This window comes from Nematostella vectensis, chromosome 9 (assembly GCF_932526225.1).
Source record: "Nematostella vectensis chromosome 9, jaNemVect1.1, whole genome shotgun sequence".
In the NCBI taxonomy this organism is placed as follows: domain Eukaryota; kingdom Metazoa; phylum Cnidaria; class Anthozoa; order Actiniaria; family Edwardsiidae; genus Nematostella; species Nematostella vectensis.
The window spans coordinates 1,353,341-1,371,224 of record NC_064042.1 but is presented as its reverse complement, the minus strand read 5'-3'; the positions used below and the strand labels follow the sequence as shown (position 1 = coordinate 1,371,224).

General features: G+C 41.8%; 2 protein-coding genes across 4 annotated transcripts; both read left to right on the top strand.

Moving 5' to 3' along the window:
• Positions 1 to 434: 434 nt before the first annotated feature.
• LOC116616330 (glycerol-3-phosphate phosphatase-like) lies at positions 435 to 7,055 on the top strand. Its single transcript, XM_032378428.2, has 7 exons — positions 435 to 531; positions 691 to 758; positions 4,534 to 4,767; positions 4,869 to 4,934; positions 5,151 to 5,398; positions 6,139 to 6,180; positions 6,410 to 7,055. Exons 1-7 carry the CDS (start codon positions 456 to 458, stop codon positions 6,606 to 6,608), a joined length of 933 nt encoding a protein of 310 aa, XP_032234319.2. The 5' UTR covers positions 435 to 455; the 3' UTR covers positions 6,609 to 7,055.
• LOC116616329 (flocculation protein FLO11-like) lies at positions 6,808 to 17,766 on the top strand. 3 transcript variants are annotated; one of them, XM_048732232.1, is made up of 4 exons: positions 6,808 to 6,946; positions 7,106 to 7,182; positions 15,808 to 16,023; positions 16,237 to 17,766. In XM_048732232.1, coding segments are annotated over exons 1-4 (780 nt in total). In that variant the 5' UTR covers positions 6,808 to 6,944; the 3' UTR covers positions 16,722 to 17,766. The 3 variants fall into 3 exon arrangements, with proteins under 3 accessions (XP_048588189.1, XP_032234317.2, XP_032234316.2); XM_032378426.2 differs by having other exon boundaries at positions 15,877 to 17,766; XM_032378425.2 differs by having other exon boundaries at positions 15,808 to 17,766.
• The last annotated feature ends 118 nt before the right edge of the window (positions 17,767 to 17,884 follow it).

The window sequence follows — 17,884 nt, the reverse complement described above, 5'->3', positions numbered from 1 at the left end:
GAGCGGATGACTCAGTATTACCGTTACTGCTCGAATTAACGCCTCGGAAATTGTTCATGTCCTAGGCGAGGCACTTATATGGTGGAGGTGCGTATTTCAAACATCGTTTTATCTTTAGCTAAATTATGCCTTTTTAAGTCCAAGGACTCAAAATCCTCCAATAAGCTGAACAGAACAAGCATTCCATAATATAATAAAATGCTGTGTGAGTTGTACGGCCAGTTTTGTTACTTCCTTTTTTGACGTTCTTACATCATTTTAATGACTTTAAAAAGTCAAGTCGTTGAGCGCGACACGAGACGAGGCGCTTATTATGGGGAGTATCTTATCCGTATTTTATTCTTGGTCAAGGCGCTCAGGAACAACAATTGCGGTAGTTTCTGTGGGCATGCATAAGCCCGAGAAATGTTGGCTCCCTGTGTAATGAGCCTGCATTGTACAGCGGCAAAACAAAAATGGCGGTTAGACTGCACCAGAATAATCTTCGATCTTTTGTCGAATCGTTCGATAATTTTATTTTCGACTGCGATGGTAAGTGTCAAATATATGCACTTTCTCCGTAACTTACGATTGCTCATTGTACTTGGTACATTCTCTGATGGCTTTTCCGTAATAGCAGAAGGTTACGTAATAAAAATCGTAGTTGCTGAGAAAAAGAACGTTTGATCGTAATCTTCTTGTTGTTTGCAGGTGTTCTATGGGTGCATGCTGGGATCGTGCCTGGCGTTCCCGAGCTTCTTCAGTCGCTGCGAAAGTTGGTAGGAGTGTTTTCTTTTTTATATATAGTAATTTTTTGAGTGCCATAATAATTATAGTGTATATCCGAGAGGAGGGGGGGGGGGGGGGGGGGGGCAGGCAATGGTTGCTTGTTCGTAGCTCACTAGGCAAATTACTTTCAAAGCAGCCTGACCAACGCGAGCTAGGAGCCGTCTTGAGGGAAAAAAAGAAGTCTTTTAAAAAACTCTGTAGGCGGAAAAAGTATACGCATTATAATAATATAGTAAACAGTATCGATTTCAGAAACTCTAAAAACACTTGGAAACAAATAAATAGGATTTTCAACAGCAATACACATAAACAATCACATCAAATTAGACCCGAAGAAGCTGCTGTTTTTCATCAGCACTTCGAACAATTAAACGCGACAATAGAATCACAAAATACAATGGAAGAAGTAGAAAAAACGTGAATAAACAATAGGCAAGGGCCATTGGATCACGAATTCACGGAACTCGAAATAACTAACGCCATAAAAAGTCTAAAAACGGGTAAAGCACCCGGCGCTGATAATATTTTAAACGAAGTATTAAAGTGCGGCGAAGAAACTCTGAAAAAGCCATTACAAATTTTGTTTAATAAAATTTTGAATAGTGGGGAATACCCATCTAGCTGGAGTTATGGTCTGATAGTACCGATCCTGAAAAAAGGAGATCCTAGTAAACCGGAAAATTTTAGAGGTATTACCTTACTCTCGTCACTAGGAAAAGTTTTCACATCCATAATGAACAACAGATTGTACAATTACCTTGTCGAAAGAAAAATAATCAAACCTGAGCAGGGAGGTTTCAGAAAAGAGCATGGAACAGTGGATAGTATTTTCATCCTAAAATCTTTGATTGACAAATACGTTAAAGCAAAGCCAAAAAAGAAACAAAACTTCCTATTTACGTGTTATGTTGATTTCAGTAAAGCTTTCGACAGAGTACCAAGACACAAACTTTTTGATAAGCTAGAGCGTTCAGGCGTAACAGGGCGATTTCTTGAAGTTTTGAAATCAATTTACACAAATGATAAGTCCTCAGTCAAAATTAGAAATCTGTTAACGTCAGCCTTTAGGTGTTACAACGGAGTGAAACAGGGATGTATGATTTCCCCGACACTATTCAATTTTTACCTCAGCAGCTTGTCCGAGGAACTAAATACAGTAAGAAATTGCAACGATGTCGAACTCAATTCACGACCTATTAGTTGTTTACTTTATGCCGACGATTTGGTAATCGTCTCGAAGACTGCCACGGGGCTACAAAAATATTTAGACAAACTAAGCGAATTTTGTGATGAAGCAAAACTCACTGTTAATCTAGAAAAAACTAAGATAATGATATTTAATAACTCTGGGAAAACAATGAACAACTATCTCTTTAAATACAGAAACAGTAAAGTTGACATTGTCAAGTTATATAAATACCTTGGGGTGCATTTTAGCACCTTTGGGAACTTCAGCCTAGCAAAGCAAGAAATAAAGAAGGTCGGACTAAAAGCTTTGTATAAGCTTCGAAAAGAAATGGGAAACCACTTTAGAGACAAAATAACTCTAACACTTAGGCTCTTTGATACCCTTGTAACCCCAATTCTATTATATAGTAGCGAGGTGTGGGGAACAAACTGCAATGACAAACTAGAAAAAGACCCCATAGAATCTGTACACACAAGGTTTATACGTTGGCTGCTAGGCGTCAACAGGTACTGCAGTTCTAATGCATGTAGATCCGAGGTCGGTAGATTTCCAATGCGTTTAAAAGCCAAATGTAGAGCAATAAAATATTGGCAAAAAATGATAAATTCTGACCACAGTAAACTTGCTGTGTTGGCTTTCCTAGATTCTTTAGAAAATAACAGCAAGGTAACTTGGGTGCACAAACTGAAAAACATTTTAGATCGAGCAGGCTTGGGCTATATATGGCTTGATGCCCCAAACACGTCTATAAATTTAATAAAGATGCGCTTTGAAGATATCGAGCGACAGGTGTGGCTAAGTGAGATTCACAATGATAGTAGAAGAGACCCACGCCAAAAGAATAAATTGCGAACTTTCAGGACCTTCAAGGTGGTCTACGAACTTGAAAAATATCTTACCCAAATTAATAATGTACAACACAGAATTGCCGTCACAAAATTAAGACTAAGCAATCATAATTTGGCCATCGAAACAGGTAGACATGCCAAACCATATGTGCCCCCAAATGAGAGGAGGTGCACGATTTGCAAAAATGGAATAGAAAACGAAGAACACTTTCTTGTAAAATGCCCTACATACAACGCGATTAGAAAGGCATACTATAGTGTTATCAAAGACAAAACTAATATCAACTTAAATGCAATGACATCTGAAAGAGCTTTCCTTTTTATTATTACCATGGATCAAAGAAACGAGATCATTAACAGGGAAACTGCAAAATATATTTTTGACTGCACAAGAAAAAGATTTGAATGCCTAAAAGAATAAATGCACACCACGGATAATGACAACCTCCTTTTTATCTTAACTATTTGGAAAAACACCTGATATATAATCATGTATAAGGGTACCAAATAAAATATATTGATTGATTGATTGATAGCTCGGAATTCGGTTGTTCTGAGAGGGGACAAGTAAAGCGTTTTTTTTTGTGAAATTATGTCAATAAAATTGCCTTGAAACTTAGAAGATGCCTTGTTGTTGTCAAATCCACGTGTAATACACGATTTAGGGGGGTTTTCTTAACAGCATTTATGACTTCTCTCCCCCTACTAAGGAAAGAAACAAGGTTGCTGGCACCATTTTCGGTAGCACTTAAATACTGCCGAAATTCGAGAGGAAAAAAACAACAAACAAAATATTTTTATCTCGCAGACCTATGCCAGGGTACACTTACATTCGATATGTGGCAAAACATCCGAGCTAAACTATTTTCCCTTGCCGCTAGCCATATTTTAAAAAGAGAAAGTAGCCACTAGCATCCTTGACCGACCCCGTTGGACGATTAGTTACGCTTGGCCGCGCTGGGAAGGAACACAGGTAGCCCAGGCAATGGTTGCTTGTTCGTAGCTCGGAATTTGGCTGTTCTGAGAGGGGATGAGTAAAGCGTTTTTTGTGAAATGTTGTCAATAAAATTAAGGCATGTTCTAAGTTTTAAGGCAATTTTATTGTCAACATTTCACACACAAAAAACACTTTACCCCCCTCAAAACAGCCGAATTCCGAGCTACGAACAACCAACCATTGCCTGGGCTACCTGGGGGAAGGGGGGGGGGGGGGGGGTGGAGGGGTCCAACGTATTTTTGGAGTCCGACTTTTTTCTTTTGTTTTTTTAGAAACATAACCTGGGAGTTTTAAGAGGGCTGAAAAACCATCATGGGTATTCTTGTAGTCCAGCATATTACTATGTCTAAAAAATTTGACCTTTTCAGAAGCAGATCTAGGGGGAGGGTTTAGGGGGTTTAAACCCCCCCTCCCTTTGGGCTGCCAGAAAGCCATATGTGACAAAAGAATATCCCTCTCCCCTTTGTCACTGAGCCAAACCTTGAGCGATAAGCTAGATCCACCCCTGCTTTCTGTAAACGAGTAACTAATTTTGACAATGATGTGCAGGTCTATCATTGTAATTTGTTCTTTGGAAAGTTTTAAGTCAGGTTTTTAAGTTAAATTTTTTAGCCTTGTCAATTTTCTATCTTTGGTATTTTTTAGTATAAAATTATTGTTTGTTTTAAGCATGAAATTATTGGTGGTTTTTAGTAGTGTGGGTCCTGATATACCTTCAAATTCTATCTCAGGGGAAGAAAGTTTTCTTTGTAACTAACAACAACACAAAAACAAGGGAGCAGTTCCTTGAGAAATTCTCCAAATATGGCATACAAGCAAGTCACACAGAGATATACACCTCTGCGTATTCAACGGCCTACTACATCAAGAACATCATGAAGTGCAACAAGAAAGTGTATATGATCGGAGGGAAAGGCCTTTCTGAGGAGCTGACACAACTAGGAATCCCAAACATTGGATATGGGGTATGTACAAATCATGATTCAATAAACATGTCGTTCTCATGCTCTTGTTAAAATGTTGCATTATCTGTAGGCTTTTGTGATGTACTCCCCTTGTATTGCAGCCTGACTGTATAGATGAAGGAACTGACGTACAGTATGATGATTTAGAAGTTGATTTAGACCCAGAGGTACTTATGTTCTTGAAGATGAAAGGTTCTGTTTCAAAATCTAATGTTGTTATTGACCCAAAACTGCTATCCATCAGGGTTAAAATTTATTTTACTTCACTAACTTGACTCGCATTTATGGCATTTTTACTGGTTGCATCAACCTCCCCAACCACCCCCCCCCCCCCTCTCCTAGACTTCCTTTTCTTTTGGTGACTGAAGTGTTTTGGTTTCTAGGTTGGTACAGTTGCCTGTGGCTTTGACCAATTTATCAGTGTCAAAAAGTACATCAAAGCTTCTACATACATAGTGAATAGAGGGTGTAACTTCATAGCTACAAACATGGACGACCGACTACCAACATCTAATGGTATAACAATGCCCGGCACTGGCTGCATGGTGTCATTTCTGGCAACAGCAACCAGGAAGCAGCCAATAGTAGCAGGCAAGCCAGCAAGAACCAGCTTTGACTGTATTGTGCATAAGTAAGTGTGTGTCACTAAATGTGCTTCACATTGATTATAAGTGCTTCTAGCATATTTCACAAAAAATCGCGACATCAATCCACTTGTTTTACCTCAAACCACTTGTTTTACCTCAATCCACTTGTTTTACCTCAATCCACTTGTTTTACCTCAATCCACTCGTTTTACCTCAATCCACTTGTTTTACCTCAATCCACTTGTTTTACCTCAATCCACTTGTTTTACCTCAATCCACTTGTTTTACCTCAATCCACTTGTTTTACCTCAATCCACTTGTTTTACCTCAATCCACTTGTTTTACCCCAATCCACTTGTTTTACCTCAATCCACTCGTTTTACCTCAATCCACTTGTTTTACCTCAATCCACTTGTTTTACCTCAATCCACTTGTTTTACCTCAATCCACTTGTTTTACCTCAATCCACTTGTTTTACCTCAATCCACTTGTTTTACCTCAATCCACTTGTTTTACCTCAATCCACTTGTTTTACCTCTACTATGAACGGCCGATTCCAAGCTATGAACAAGCTTCAAAATCATTGCCTGGGCTACCTGTGACTATTCTATACTCTATAATAACTCTACATCTAAGCATTATGTAAGCATAGTGACATTTTGCAAATAAAAAATTGAAAGTATTAACTTTAAGAAAGTTAAATGTATAAAGTATAAGGAAATAATAAATATGATTTTTGATGAAAGCTTATCAGCAACTCTATTTTCAATTTGTTTTCTATCAGGTACAACATTGATCCATCGAGAACACTAATGGTAGGAGACAGGTAAGTGTGTATTTAGCTTTCTTTTAATAATGTTTTGAATATTTGTATTTTGGACCTGAAAAAAAATCTTTAGTAGGGGTATCATTTTTTAAATCTGTGCATTAAAAGCCCTTTTCCAATTTTGTAGGAGAGGACAGCTTGATTATGATTTTATCCGTCCCCCTTACATTGTGACATCTTTTATGCATGGTGAGAATAAGTCAATTCCATAATTCTATTTGCTCAACAGACTTGACACAGATGTGTTGTACGGTCACAGGTGTGGAACTAAAGCCTTGCTTGTTTTGTCTGGGTGCACGACCCTTGAAGATGTAGACAAGGCAAAGAGATCATCAAAGCCAGATGATCAAGAGAAAGTTCCAGACTTTTACCTACCTTCAATAGCCGACCTTTTGCCTGCTGTAATAGAAATGCTCAATGAAAGCTAGAGTATCTCAATACGATTTGAATAGCTAAAAAAACATTTAAAATAATTATTTAAGGATGCTATAGGCCTTTTTGTTTTGTGGGACACTTGCAATTAACTATTTTATTTTCTGTTTTCCTTACAGTAAATTGAATCAGGAAGAATTATGTATATTTTATATATGTAACTAGGTAATTCATTCACAGTCTGATAGACACACTCTTAATGTCACACAAGCAACTCATAGCTAAAAATAGACGCTTTAAAACCTGTGGACCGGTATCTTGTGAAATGACGTATGAAACGACTTTAGAACGTCTTTCGTCTTCTTTGTAGCTGTAGCATAGGGCACTAAGAAATGTAAGTAGAGAATAACAGAGAATATAACAGATAAGATGACGTTTATTTTGTGTTAAGCTTACAAGTAGTCTCCCTGAGAAAGTAATAAAGTCTACATTTGTCCGCATCATATTTGCGAACAGCTTTCAACAGGATTTTACATTTTCCGTATCTTTTCAGGGCGAAAATTGTGGTATTTGTGTGCTTAGGTGTACTACTTGGTCAATGCTTCAGCGTTAACCCAACATTTACTTCAGGTAATGGACATAGATACCAGTAAATACTTAACATAGTATTCGCGCTTCGTAAAAACGTTATAACTAGCGCTAATAACGCTTTTATTAGCGCATAATAAGTATGGTATTTGTGAATGGCGAAACGGTTGGAGAAATTATTAAGAAGGCGTGCCATTAATAATTGAGACGATGTTGCAAATTATGCCCACAGATTTTTTACTAGCAGATTGTTTCATTCTTTATGACATACTCATACGGCTTACCCAAAAATGAAGAAAGATAGTATAAATTGGTATTGTTGCTATTGATCGCTGATGTTATTTACACTTATGAAATATGGTGATGGTGATGATGATGTTTATGGTGATGATGATGGTGATAATGATGATGGAGATGATGACGACGACGACGACGATGATGATGATGGTGATGGTAGAGGTTATGGTGATGATAATATGATAATGATGATGTTGATGGTGATGATGATGGCAATGATGATTATGATGATGACTATACTAATGTTGATATATCGACCTCGATGTTGATGACTTCGATGTTGATAAATCGACTTGTTAATAATTCGACTTAACTGTTGATAATTCGACTTGACCGTTGATAATTTGACTTCGACAGTTGATCATTCGACTTGATTGTTAGAGAATAAAGTAGTGAGACCTTCATGTGGTAACGATACTAAATCTTCCTGAAATAAGAAATCGATACAATAAGCATTTATATGCTGACCACAAGACTTTAGACCAAGGATAAACATTCGATTAATGATTATTGGTTACACAAAGTGTACGAACCAATACAAACCCGCAAAAGAACAGATATTCTTGTTCACTGCAAGTTGCTTGTTTATACAAAAATATAATTTAACTGAAAAGTCAAATTACGTCTATTACCCAGCGTTACCAGCCAACATCAACACCTCGTTGCATTTGCTAAAGCAGGAGAGGTCGATCATGTCATAGGTCGTAGCTAGTGTGAAAATAATGCTTTCTTCTAATCTAATTAAAGCATCTAGGGTATTAAAAGTTTAAATAAAGATCTTTCGGCAATTCTTTGAGGGTAGTTTTCCATTACATTTAAGAAAATATTCTGTGATTCTTATCGCGGCACAGCAGGAGCAAAGGATTTAAAAGAGCTATAATGTTGGTCAAAACATTATTCTCAGACTACACACCCAAATACATAGAATTATTCCAACGCCTAAGTAACACAATAGATACATTTATCTGAAGGAAGAATCTTTCCCGACATTTTTTCTACGATTTTTGAACTCCTAGCACGGATATATTCTAAAAGCCGCAACAAAACTGTGTTAACTATAAAGCTGCCACCGTCGGGACAATGTAGATTGATCAATCTGGCGCGTATACAGGGTGTGTCAAGTCCGCTAGTACCCTATGTCCACCCGAGTTGAAGTGCCTGTACACCAGGTCATCGGCCTGCCTTTCAGCCACTGATCTTATCTTGTGGGTAACTATTCTACTTTTATGGTTATCAAAGCGTATCTGAAACTTGGTTTTAGTAGAGCCACATATTGGAAATCGCACACGTCGTACAGAGAGCAGACAAACAAACTTTTTGTCACTGTTACAGTGCAGGTCATGGTTCGTAACGAATGTCTTTCCCGCAAGTATGACTAATATAGGTGTTCGGAGGTCCGACGGAAAACCTCAACCGTTAAAAGACAAAAGATTCTATTCGAATCCGAAATATTGAATAGGCCATCCGCTCTAAATTAGCAGTCACATCCTCAAAGAAACTTCCAAAAGACACACTGCTTTCTATATTTTGAAATATTTTTCGTGTTTTCCGTTATCGCCTGTTTTGTAAAATAATTAAAAACAAACAAACAAACAACAGAAAGGAACACGGGTTCAACGAATTTTGAAAAGTGTGTAGCGCGGGACAAACACCTCCGGCCTCCCGGGATTACAAGAGGGTGATAACTTTAAGATCACCAGAAAAGAGTACTAAGGCACTTTTGGACACGATGATATGTATGAGTCTAACGACTCGGGTTCTCTACCTCCCGCCTGGAAGGATGCCAACGTTACAGCCATCTTCAAGAAAGGCCACAGAGCAGACCCGAGGAACTATCGCCCAGTATCTCTAACATCTTTGATCTCTAAAGTCATGGAACACGTAGTCTGCAAGCATGTTACAAACCATCTTTGCGCGAATCAAATAATAACGCATCTCCAACACGGATTTCAGCAAGGTATTTCATGTGAGACTCAACTTACTTCAGTGATCCACGACTGGGCCTCCGTCTTAAACGCCCATGGTCAAGTTGATGTTGTGTTTTTGGATTTTGCCAAGGCGTTTGATACTGTTCCCCATCAGCGTCTCCTCCTTAAAGCTCAATATTACGGGATCAGGGGGAAACTACTCACTTGGCTTCATTGCTTCCTTACGGATAGAAGGCAACGCGTCGTTGTGAACGGGTCTTGTTCAGAATGGTCTCCAGTGACATCCGGAGTCCCTCAAGGCACTGTCTTAGGCCCAGTCTTATTGTTATGAAGGAATTGTTAATCTATGCAAAAGTCGTTTCCAACACGTCAGTTAGATTTACTTTCACTTCCATTCGACATTTCACTTATTTGCTTTACATGGATCTCTTCATTGTTTGACTAAGCATGCGTAGTTACTGTTTAGCATAACAGTTTAACGATTACCTTTATCCTTAATTTCACCGCTGTTACATTGTTAATTTTGCATATTACTAAATAGTCAAACTCTTCCCTTTATCCTGCTCTTGCTATTTCTATCGAAGGAATTTATTCTTAGTCATTTATTATTTCATAGTTGATTTTCTTCCCAAAGTCAATATCCGAACTTCTATTCTTACATCATCCTTGAAACCAGTTTGACCAGCTTACTAATGAGATTAGTTTAAATTGAGCAGCATAGTAACTAGCTTTAGGATTGTGCTGTAACTGTTGCGAGGACACTACACGGCAGTGCTCTAGGTTGGTTAAAAAGGAATCTCTAAAGTTGGCTTCGTCAACTTTCCAGGAAAGAGATGTTCCTTCACTACCTTCCGAAAGTACTTGCCTTCTTACAGCCAACCTCCCGCTAGCCAGTGGTAGCTCTACCATTTGTAAACACTCAAGCGGTGCAATAAAGAACAAAGAAGACGGCCAACCCTTGCTCAGCGTGTACGATCCCCGACACCCCCTAACACCAAAAAGGAACCACAAAAACCCTCGTAACATTATTCTTGCTCTCCATCAACGACATGCCAACCGGCCTGAAGTCTCATGTAAGGCTGTTTGCCGACGACAGTGTACTGTACCGCCCAATCAACTCACCTGGCGACCAGGACATTCTCCAAGAAGACCTACACCTCCTGGAACTCTGGGCGGAGAAATGGCAAATGGCTTTTGCGCCAAAAAAGTGCTACACCATGTCAATCACTCTGAAGCGTCATCCATCAGTAGGGGTGTACTCCTAATGTGGTTCCGTTCCTCGAGAGCGTCACGTCCCAAAAATACCTCGGCGTCTACATCACATCGAGCCTTTGTTGGGGCATGCAAGCTAAGGAAGTTAAAAAGAAGGGGAATCGAGTCCTAGGAGTGCTACAGAGGAACCTTTCATCGTGTTCCGTCCGAATCAAGGAGCAAGCCTACATGTCCCTCGTCCGCCCAATCTTCGAGTACGTTCGATGGCGTGGTCTCCACATACCAAGAGGGATATTAACACGTTAGAATCTGTGCAGCGTAGAGCCGCACGCTTTACAACAGGGGATTACCAAATAACAAGTAGCGTTACCCAAGTGATTAATGTGTTAGGCTGGCAGTCACTCCAACATCGAAGAATAGTTAGCGACCTCGCACTTTTTTTATAAGATAAACTCCGGCCTCGTCAAAATTGTTTTTCCGCCTGATGTTTCACCTAAGCCTGTTGCCTACTTCACAAGAGCCAGTGCCTGTTATACCAATTTTCACTCCTCCCAGCTAAAATTAATTATTTCTAGTTCTCCTTCTACTCGCGCACTATTCCCGTCTGGAATGCTCTACCGCAGGCAGTTTTTCCCTGTCTGCCATCTGCAGCCAGCTTTGTAGCGGCCTTAACTAGTGAGCTAATCCGATGATGGGCTTTCATCGTGTTTTTCGTTTGTTTGCTATTGCATGTCACGTTAAGTTTTGCGCATCGCGAGTATTTTTATTGTATTATCATTGTTTTTGTACATGTTGACGTCCGTTATCGTTCTCACGCGCCAGCCTCCGCTGACCGCCAATTGCCGGATTAGCTCGCTATTGGCAATTAAGTTATTTAAAGTTATGTGTTATGAACCGTCCTGCTCCCAGACCTTCATGCTCTCACTAGTCACCTTCATGCTCTCACTAGTCACCTTCAGGCCCTCACTAGTCACCTTCAGGCCCTCACTAGTCACCTTCAGGCCCTCACTAGTTCACCTTCATGCTCTCACTAGTCACCTTCAGGCCCTCACTAGTTCACCTTCAGGCCCTCACTAGTTCACCTTCAGGCCCTCACTAGTTCACCTTCAGGCCCTCACTAGTCACCTTCAGGCCCTCACTAGTCACCTTCAGGCCCTCACTAGTCACCTTCAGGCCCTCACTAGTCACCTTCAGGCCCTCACTAGTTCACCTTCAGGCCCTCACTAGTTCACCTTCAGGCCCTCACTAGTTCACCTTCAGGCCCTCACTAGTCACCTTCAGGCCCTCACTAGTCACCTTCAGGCCCTCACTAGTCACCTTCAGGCCCTCACTAGTCACCTTCAGGCCCTCACTAGTTCACCTTCATGCCCTCACTAGTCACCTTCAGGCCCTCACTAGTCACCTTCAGGCCCTCACTAGTCACCTTCAGGCCCTCACTAGTCACCTTCAGGCCCTCACTAGTTCACCTTCATGCTCTCACTAGTCACCTTCAGGCCCTCACTAGTCACCTTCAGGCCCTCACTAGTCACCTTCATGCCCTCACTAGTCACCTTCAGGCCCTCACTAGTCACCTTCAGGCCCTCACTAGTCACCTTCAGGCCCTCACTAGTCACCTTCAGGCCCTCACTAGTCACCTTCAGGCCCTCACTAGTCACCTTCAGGCCCTCACTAGTCACCTTCAGGCCCTCACTAGTCACCTTCAGGCCCTCACTAGTCACCTTCAGGCCCTCACTAGTCACCTTCAGGCCCTCACTAGTCACCTTCAGGCCCTCACTAGTTCACCTTCAGGCCCTCACTAGTCACCTTCATGCTCTCACTAGTTCACCTTCAGGCCCTCACTAGTCACCTTCATGCTCTCACTAGTCACCTTCAGGCCCTCACTAGTTCACCTTCAGGCCCTCACTAGTTCACCTTCAGGCCCTCACTAGTTCACCTTCAGGCCCTCACTAGTCACCTTCAGGCCCTCACTAGTCACCTTAAGGCCCTCACTAGTCACCTTCAGGCCCTCACTAGTCACCTTCAGGCCCTCACTAGTCACCTTCAGGCCCTCACTAGTCACCTTCAGGCCCTCACTAGTTCACCTTCAGGCCCTCACTAGTTCACCTTCAGGCCCTCACTAGTTCACCTTCAGGCCCTCACTAGTCACCTTCATGCTCTCACTAGTCACCTTCAGGCCCTCACTAGTCACCTTCAGGCCCTCACTAGTCACCTTCAGGCCCTCACTAGTCACCTTAAGGCCCTCACTAGTCACCTTAAGGCCCTCACTAGTCACCTTCAGGCCCTCACTAGTCACCTTCAGGCCCTCACTAGTCACCTTCAGGCCCTCACTAGTCACCTTCAGGCCCTCACTAGTCACCTTCAGGCCCTCACTAGTCACCTTCAGGCCCTCACTAGTCACCTTCAGGCCCTCACTAGTCACCTTCAGGCCCTCACTAGTCACCTTCAGGCCCTCACTAGTCACCTTCAGGCCCTCACTAGTCACCTTCAGGCCCTCACTAGTCACCTTCAGGCCCTCACTAGTTCACCTTCAGGCCCTCACTAGTCACCTTCAGGCCCTCACTAGTCACCTTCAGGCCCTCACTAGTCACCTTCAGGCCCTCACTAGTCACCTTCAGGCCCTCACTAGTTCACCTTCAGGCCCTCACTAGTTCACCTTCAGGCCCTCACTAGTCACCTTCAGGCCCTCACTAGTCACCTTCAGGCCCTCACTAGTCACCTTAAGGCCCTCACTAGTCACCTTCAGGCCCTCACTAGTTCACCTTCAGGCCCTCACTAGTCACCTTCAGGCCCTCACTAGTTCACCTTCAGGCCCTCACTAGTTCACCTTCAGGCCCTCACTAGTCACCTTCAGGCCCTCACTAGTCACCTTCAGGCCCTCACTAGTCACCTTCAGGCCCTCACTAGTCACCTTCAGGCCCTCACTAGTTCACCTTCAGGCCCTCACTAGTTCACCTTCAGGCCCTCACTAGTCACCTTCAGGCCCTCACTAGTTCACCTTCAGGCCCTCACTAGTCACCTTCAGGCCCTCACTAGTCACCTTCAGGCCCTCACTAGTCACCTTCAGGCCCTCACTAGTCACCTTCAGGCCCTCACTAGTCACCTTCAGGCCCTCACTAGTCACCTTCAGGCCCTCACTAGTTCACCTTCAGGCCCTCACTAGTCACCTTCAGGCCCTCACTAGTCACCTTCAGGCCCTCACTAGTCACCTTCAGGCCCTCACTAGTCACCTTCAGGCCCTCACTAGTCACCTTCAGGCCCTCACTAGTCACCTTCAGGCCCTCACTAGTCACCTTCAGGCCCTCACTAGTCACCTTCAGGCCCTCACTAGTCACCTTCAGGCCCTCACTAGTCACCTTCAGGCCCTCACTAGTCACCTTCAGGCCCTCACTAGTCACCTTCAGGCCCTCACTAGTCACCTTCAGGCCCTCACTAGTCACCTTCAGGCCCTCACTAGTCACCTTCAGGCCCTCACTAGTCACCTTCAGGCCCTCACTAGTCACCTTCAGGCCCTCACTAGTCACCTTCAGGCCCTCACTAGTCACCTTCAGGCCCTCACTAGTCACCTTCAGGCCCTCACTAGTCACCTTCAGGCCCTCACTAGTCACCTTCAGGCCCTCACTAGTCACCTTCAGGCCCTCACTAGTCATCTGTTATCTTTTAACTGCCCATTTATAGTTGTCAAAGAATTCGGTCACGTATTCGTCGTAAAACGGATATTGAATAGTTACAAAAGATTTTAATTTTCAACTAGTAATGTGTTAGTTTTTGAAACCCAAAATGTTCTAAATTGACGTTAGGTATCCGGTTGGGAAATAACATTTAAAGACCTCGTACTGATACACATCTCTTTGTAACTTTATTATCTTTATTGGTTAAAGCGTCAAGTCGATTTATCAACATTTAGCATGTGATCCACGAAAATCATCTGAAAAACTTAAGGCGATACTGATCTAATTTGAACGGTATCTGATAGTGTTGTTCATTCTTTATTCTTGTCCTTAAATTCGCCCATAAAGAACTAGTTTTTCTTGTAAAAAAAATCACTTTCTTTGTGTGTTGATAATTCGACGTGAATAGCGAAATGCTATCTCCTGCGCATGCACAACGCAACAATTGCGCTCCACAGCACACAGAGATCTTTGCAAGTTATAACCGCCCTCAAACTTGGTTGCTATAGCTTCACATCTTCAACCAAAAATCAAGGGTTCTTTTTTCGAAACTTTGCTTTTTTACAAAAAAAAAATCAAGTCTAGTTCAGGAATACACTTCCCCTAGTGTCTTATACAACATCATCAATATTCTCATATGAGAGTGTTCAAATTCAATTAAACTTGGCACCATAGTTTTATAAAGCCATGACTACCTTTGGACAAAATTTGAGGCCCCCCCCGGTTTTCAGGGGGGTATGCCTTGTTGGTAAATCGACCATCATGGAGGTTTGTTGGCCATTGTCAGGGGGGCATCACCGAATTTCGAAAGTACATCTACCAACACTATCTGATCGGTTTCTGCCGTTAAAAAGAGAAGAAAAAAAATATCATGGTCGATTTATCAACATAGCATAGTGATGATTATGACGATGGTGATAATGATGATGGTGATGGTAGAGGTTATGGTGGTGATGATGATGGTGGTGGTGATGATGGTAGTGATGATTATGGTGATGATGATGGTGATAATAATGATGATGATGGTAGATGTTATGGTGGTGATAGTGATGATAATGGTGGTGATGATGGTGGTGATGATGATGGTGATGATGATGGTGATGATGATGGTGATGATAATGATGATGATGGTAGATGTTATGGTGGTGATGGTGATGATGATGGTGGTGATGATGGTGGTGATGATGATGGTGATGATGATGGTGATGATAATGATGATGATGGTAGAGGTTATGGTGATGATGATATATGATGCTCATGATGGGCGGTGGAGGGTGATGATGATAGTTTGATGGTGATATTTTGTTGGTGGTTATGATTATGACGATGATAATTATGATTGCATGATAGTTATCGATGATCATGATGGTGGTGAAGGTGATGATTGGCGTTGGTGGTTATGATGATGATTGTGAAGATAGCATGATAGCGATTGATGATCTGATTGCGGTGGTGTTGAGGATTATCATTTGATTATTATGATTGTGATGATGGTGTTTGCGACGATAGTGATGACAAGAGCCCATTGATCATGATGGCATTTCCGAATTTCCCTGCCACAGGTAGCCCAACAACAACTCTAAATATCTCGACCACAGGAAGCCCAATACCTCTAAATATCTCTACCACAGGAAGTCCAACAACATCTCCAGAAGTCTTCACAACAGGAAGTCCGATAGCATCTCCGAATATCTCGACAACAGAAAGCCCATCAGCATCTCTAAATATCTCAACCACAGAAAGCCCAACAGTATTTACAAATGGTTCCACCACAGGAAGTCCAATAACATCTCCAGAAGTCTTCACAACAGGAAGTCCGATAGCATCTCCGAATATCTCGACAACGGAAAGCCCAACAGCATCTCTAAATATCTCAACCACAAAAAGCCCAACAGTATCTACAAATGGTTCCACCACAGAAAGCCAAATAACTCTCAATATCTCTACCACAGGAAGTCCAACAACATTTCCGAACATCTCAACTACAGAAAGCCCAACATCTCTAAGTATCTCTACCACAGGAAGTCCAACAACATCTCCAAACATCTCAACCACAGAGAGCCCAACACCTCTAGTTATTTCGACCACAGGGAGCCCAACACTCCTAAATATATCGACGACAGGAAGTCCAACATCTCTAAGTATCTCTACCACAGGAGGTACAACAACAGATATGTCGTCCACAGGAAGTCCAAAAGACACATCTTCCACAAATAGGCCAACAACGTCCGAAAATGCATATACCACCGAAAGACCAACAACACCCCAAAAATCATCTTTCACAGGCCAACCAACAGAGGGCAAACTTGGCCAATCACACAAGCTCCGGGCAGGAAGTATCGTGGGCATCACAGTCGTTGTTTTGCTTCTTGTGGTGTTTGCAGTCGTTGCCGGATATTGCGTCATCAAGAAAGTCAAGGAGCGCAGGCTGGGTCCGTACAGACACACACAGTTTGTCAACATGAAGGAAATCTAGACGCCACAGGTAGCTCACGCATGAAAGCCTCCCTTGATATCTGGCCGGGAGGTAACCATCTCAAGTATATTTTAAGGCCTGGGTAGTTTGTTCTTAGCAGCGAATATAACTTTTTGCCTTAAACATTGTTAACATCGCCTTAAATTCATTCTTTTTGGCAAGATGATTAAAGTCGACGGCCTTAACATTTTCGTAATGTTTTCTTGCTGATGATGACGTCACATAATAGATCACGTGACAAAATAGTTTTTTGACTTTCCGCCGGTGGGGAAAACAGGTTGGACAAAGGTGTTTACTAAATAAGTTTTGACTTTATGTGTGTCATATGATAGCGTTTTAGCATCCGGAATTTTCTCTGCCGTTAACAAGATATTAAATATTTTGTTAGGTCACGTGACCTGTTGCGAATTAAAATGTTGATTTGTGACCGAAAGGCTAAACTTTTCTTGCCGGTTAAGACATCAGTGTGCAGACGTGTTTCAAAGGAACATAAAAACATGCGATGTTTTCTTTTTCATAGCGTATCCACCAGCGGAGAATTTTTTGAAATATTGATCTGTAAAAGTCAGGTGATCGGCTGGATGACGTCATGACTCAAAATAAAATATTACCAATCAGCTTACATTACCGAGTTTGATGTTTTGACCAAAAATGGTTCATTTAAGGCAATGTTAACTCACTTTAAGGCAACTTTCAAAAGTTCAACTGTTTTAGCTTAGGATCCAAGCCTTAATATACTTGAGATATTTGTTTCGCGGTAAATAGATTGATTTTCGTTACCTACACGTTAGATTTCAAATGGAGGAACCTTGTATTTAAGTACATTCTTTTTAAAGAATTTTAATTTAAAAAAAGGATATCAAATAGAAATGTGAACGTGACCAATTAAATGAGAAAATGGAGGAATGGAAATGTAAAACAGCAGGATTATGAGGCCATTTCCTTACAATATAACTCGTAACGCTCCAGGGCAGCGCCAAGAAACGTTTAATTCAGCCATTAAGAAATTGTAAAAGCCTGTATTGCATAAAAGATAATGCACTTGTTTGTGTCCAGCCCCGCATTTCATCGCAAGCTCATTGTTCGCCGTTGTTTTGGGTCGAATGCGTGAATTCATGCGAAAAGGGACGGTACTGTGCGTTTGTCTTTATTTGAAAGAGACG